General features: G+C 59.0%; 1 protein-coding gene across 1 annotated transcript in view; it reads right to left on the bottom strand.

Moving 5' to 3' along the window:
• Positions 1–1,386: 1,386 nt before the first annotated feature.
• The window catches only part of TREM2 (triggering receptor expressed on myeloid cells 2), a 4,862-nt gene continuing 2,205 nt past the window's right edge, over positions 1,387–4,043 (bottom strand). The window contains exons 3-6 of the mRNA XM_014532968.1: positions 3,989–4,039; positions 2,637–2,727; positions 1,773–1,963; positions 1,387–1,648 (exon numbers count right to left, since the gene is read on the bottom strand). Coding sequence (XP_014388454.1) covers positions 1,632–1,648; positions 1,773–1,963; positions 2,637–2,727; positions 3,989–4,039 — 350 coding nt within the window. The 3' untranslated portion in view covers positions 1,387–1,631. The remainder of the gene's footprint in view (positions 1,649–1,772; positions 1,964–2,636; positions 2,728–3,988; positions 4,040–4,043) is intronic.

Below are 4,043 nucleotides of genomic sequence, written 5' to 3'. Positions count from 1 at the left end.
GGGCGGGGGCCCCTGCCCCGGGTGTGAAGGATGCCTTTCCTCCTCGCCCCCGCGGCCCTCCCGGGTGGTCTCCGCCAGGGCTCCCCAGCGCTCGGGGCCTGGCGGGTGTGGGTACCGGGAGAGCTGAGGTTCACCCCCTCACCTCCCACCGCGCTGCCTCTGACACCTTTATTTTTTTTTTCATCCATTTAAATTGTACATTGAATGTGTACCACTCAGTGGCTTTTAAACACTCGCAATTTTAGGACGTTGTCATCACCCCAGGAAGAAGACCCACATCCCTTAGCACAGTCACTCCCCACCCCCAACAACCGCTGATCTCCTTCCTGCCTGTGGATTTGCCTTTTCAGGACATGTCCCAACAATGGATTGTACGATGTGGTGACGGGCTTCATGCGCTGATCATAAGGTTCCTCCACGCTGTGGCGTGTCAGCGCTTCATTCCTGTTGTCAAATAACAGTCCACGGTGTGGGTGACGTGTTTTAGTTGGTGGACGTTTGGGTTATTTCTCCTCTTGGCACCTGGGAACCACATGGTTGTGAGCTCTCTGCACAGGTGTGTGTGTGGGGACGGGTGTTTTCTTCTGCTACGTTTCTCGGAGGGCGTTGCTGTGTCCATGGTGACGCTCCGGTGACTGCTGGAGAGTGTCCTGACCACCTTTAGAACGGCACCGGCCCGGCCCTTCTGCACACCCCGGACCCCTGACCACTGACCGACTTGTCTACTGTCGGCTCCTCTCCCTCCATTAGAACTTGGCTCCTCGTGGGCTGACATCACTGCCTGTTCTGTTTGCTCTGTGTCTCCAATGCCTGGCACAGAAAAGATCTGTTGAATAAATGACTGAGCTGGAGGAAGGGCACCTTGAACGCCAAGTGCAATTGGATGTCCAGGCTCTACTGGGACTTTTGGGTAACCCTCACCCTTGTGAGCCTGTTTCCCTTCTGTGCAATGAGGAGCTTTGGTCAGGAGTTCCCGGTTCTGGGGTGCTGCCCTCTGTGACTCAAGTCCTGGAGGGAAGTAGCGTGATGAAAGTGCAGCTCCGGGAGAAGAAGGAATGAGTCAGCTGGGAGCTGGATGGACGTGGGTGGGGTGGGAAGGGAGGAGGGGGGCTGGGGCAGGGAGGCCAGCAGTGATCCTAGGGACTTCTGGACGGGAGGCAAGAGGAGGAGAGGGAGACGAGGCTAGAGAAATCCCAGAGGAGGCAGGACTGGGCAGTCAGCTCGAGGAAAGGGAGAGAGAACAGAAAGATGGCCGGTTTGGAGCCTGTGAGAATGGAGGGACAGGGTACCCTAAGGTCTTAGGTCCCAATGAGCCAGTTGCTTTTCCTCATCAAGATTTATTCTCCTAACCCTGAAGCAAAAGAGAACTCCATGACGCCCCAAACAACCAGTTAAACATGCAATCTCAGATTTATTTGTGAGAATGTTTGCTGTCCATCACACACACACACACACACACACACACACACACACACACACACACAGCCCTGGGCCCGGGGAAGCAGAGGACAGGCAAAGTGGTGTTTTGCCAAAGCAGAACCCGGAGTCTTGGTGGCCGAGGGGCGAGTGCACAGGCAGGGTGGTCCCCGCAGACCCCTCCAGGCGTCTTGTTCACGTGGGGTCCTCTCCTCTCAGGTGTCTCTCAGCCCTGCAACACACCGAGTCCTCCCTCACCCCTCTCAGCCACCACGCCCTCTCTCCCTACCTCGCCCTCTCTGCCCCGTCTGCCCTCTCTGCCCCATCCGCCCAGCCGCACTGCTCTCCAAGCTCACCTGTCATGGCCACAGTCTGGAGCTGGTCACCTGGGTCACAGTCGGGCCCACTGGCCGGGGGTGTCCCCCGTGTCTGCCCACGCCAGGCCGCAGCCCAGAGGGCGCTGGCCGCGAGCAGCTTGCCGAGAAAGATGCAGGCCAGGAGGAAAAGGATGGAGGTGGGTGGGAAGGAGATCTCTTCCGGGAGGCTCCTTGGAGAACAAGGAGAGCATGTGGGAGGCCTCGGGGTGGCCTCAGAGAAGGATGGGGAGACACCAGGAGCTTCCGGGGCTTAGAGTACCCCCACCCCCACCCCTGGGATGGAGCTCCATGGGGCTCGGGAAGCCTGGAGTCAGGAGACCCGAGTTCTAGGCCGGGCCTGCCTTCCAAGTGCATTGCAACACATCACCTCCCTCGCTGCACAGTGTCTGCCCTGCGTGATGGGGTACGAGATGTGTGAGCGTGTGGAGGGGCACACGTGTGCTCCATGGTTATATTAACATGTTTAATACCAGTACATGGACATGAGCCAATCAGACTGATTCTGGTCCCATCAAAGGAGCGGATCTGGGGACCCCAGTTTTGTACTGAAGCACTAAAACTTCACTGTTCCTGGATTGTGGGGATGCAGGGGGCTGACCATTCAGGATTCTTGGAGCCACCGCTATTTACAAACTGTTGTGAAAGAATTTCAATGTTTTAGCGCCTGGCAGTCAGGCCAACTCACACAGGCCGGCAGCCTGTTTAGACAGAACCATCCCCGGCCCTTCCCGCTCTGACTGCCTTGGACTCCAGTCCTGGGACCCACAGCCCACCCCCCACCCCCGCCCCCGGCTCTCTGCTGGGAGGGGCCTGCGGGATCTTAGGGGAGACCTGTCACTGTACCTGGAGATGCTGTGCTCCACCTGGGCGTCCTCAAAGCTCTGGGACTGCTCGGGGGTCCAGAGCTCACCGGGGTCCTGGCCATCGAGGGGGTCTGTGGAGACAGAGCCGGTGACCTTGGGGAGGACCTCCTGGGTGGGGTGAGGCCTGTGGGGGTCAAGTTGTTAGCCCCCTGAGCCTCTGTTCCCTCGCCTGTGAAGTGGGCAGTTAGGAGCCCCCCTCAGTAACAGTGCTGCGGACTCAGTGGAACAGCCTTCGCAGGGCCCACCACCTCCCAGCGCTCAGTAAGTCTCAGGGTCTTTGGGAAGATCACGTGGAATAATGGATGTATTTGCAAGTCCTGCGTGAAGTGCTAAGCCACCAGCCTTGAGTTATTGTTATTATTATTATTATCATTGTTCTGCCACCATCTAGGGGGTCGGCTGGGCCTTAGACCCAGATAAGGCTGAACTTTTGTGTCCTCACCCCCTACTCCTCTTCCCACTTAGAAAGATGGTGAAAGTGGGGCTTGGGGTCTGGGCAGGCAGTGCCCCTAAGCTCCCTCCTCAGACAAATGCTACCCTGGAACCTCATTCCCACGATAAAGCACATGCTGGGCGAGGAGCTAGAAGAAGAGAGTCAGAAAAGGAATGGTGACCCCGATCTTTCCTTTGGATCTTTCCTTTAGGGCACGCTCACGTTCTCCCTCCCCCCACCCCCCTGCCAGAGGCTTCTCTGGAGGGTATCCCCCAGGCAAAGCTTGGGTCGGGAGGACCTGGGCAAGCCTGGGTGAGGATGCCAGGCAGTTCACAGCCGGAGGCTGGGGCAGAGCTGTCACACACACACACACACACACACCCGCACCTTTAACTGCATCTCCCGTGTGCTTCACAGGAGCCCTAGGTCAGCAGGACTTAAAGATGAGGGATTACAGAGGTGTGCACACTGCCCAGGGACACGGCCGTTCCTTTCTGCACGCTGTCCAGGTGTTTTTCTGCACCTGGTTGGGGCTTAATCTATGCTGGTAGGTCCCCTGGGTGGTTGGGTGAGGGAATTCAGGAATCTCCTTCTACTCCTTCAGGACCCCCTACAGTGTTCACTTCCCACCGATGGGCATGGGAGCAGGACCACAGGTGGTGCCCTGTGCGAATTAGAGACGGGTCCCCCTCCTACGGGTGATGCAGGGGGTGGTCTGGACGGGGGAGCCGGGTGGGACTGTGGCTCCTGGTGCAGTGAGCAGCCTGCACAGCCCCCCCGCGGTGGCCTCGGTGGGGCTTTCCCAGGGCCCCGGGCCCCAGAGGGGGGTCCTGTGCACAGACACCCACGGCACGAGCCCGGCCTGGGGACCTCCGAAGGGCCACCCGCTGCCCACTCACCGGCCAGCACCTCCACGAGGACCTTCCTGAGGGTGTCGGCCTCGCCCCCACGGAG

The sequence above is a fragment of the Myotis brandtii genome, unplaced genomic scaffold (genome assembly GCF_000412655.1).
Source record: "Myotis brandtii unplaced genomic scaffold, ASM41265v1 scaffold929, whole genome shotgun sequence".
Taxonomy (NCBI): Eukaryota; Metazoa; Chordata; class Mammalia; order Chiroptera; family Vespertilionidae; genus Myotis; species Myotis brandtii.
This window is presented reverse-complemented; position numbering and strand designations above follow the sequence as displayed.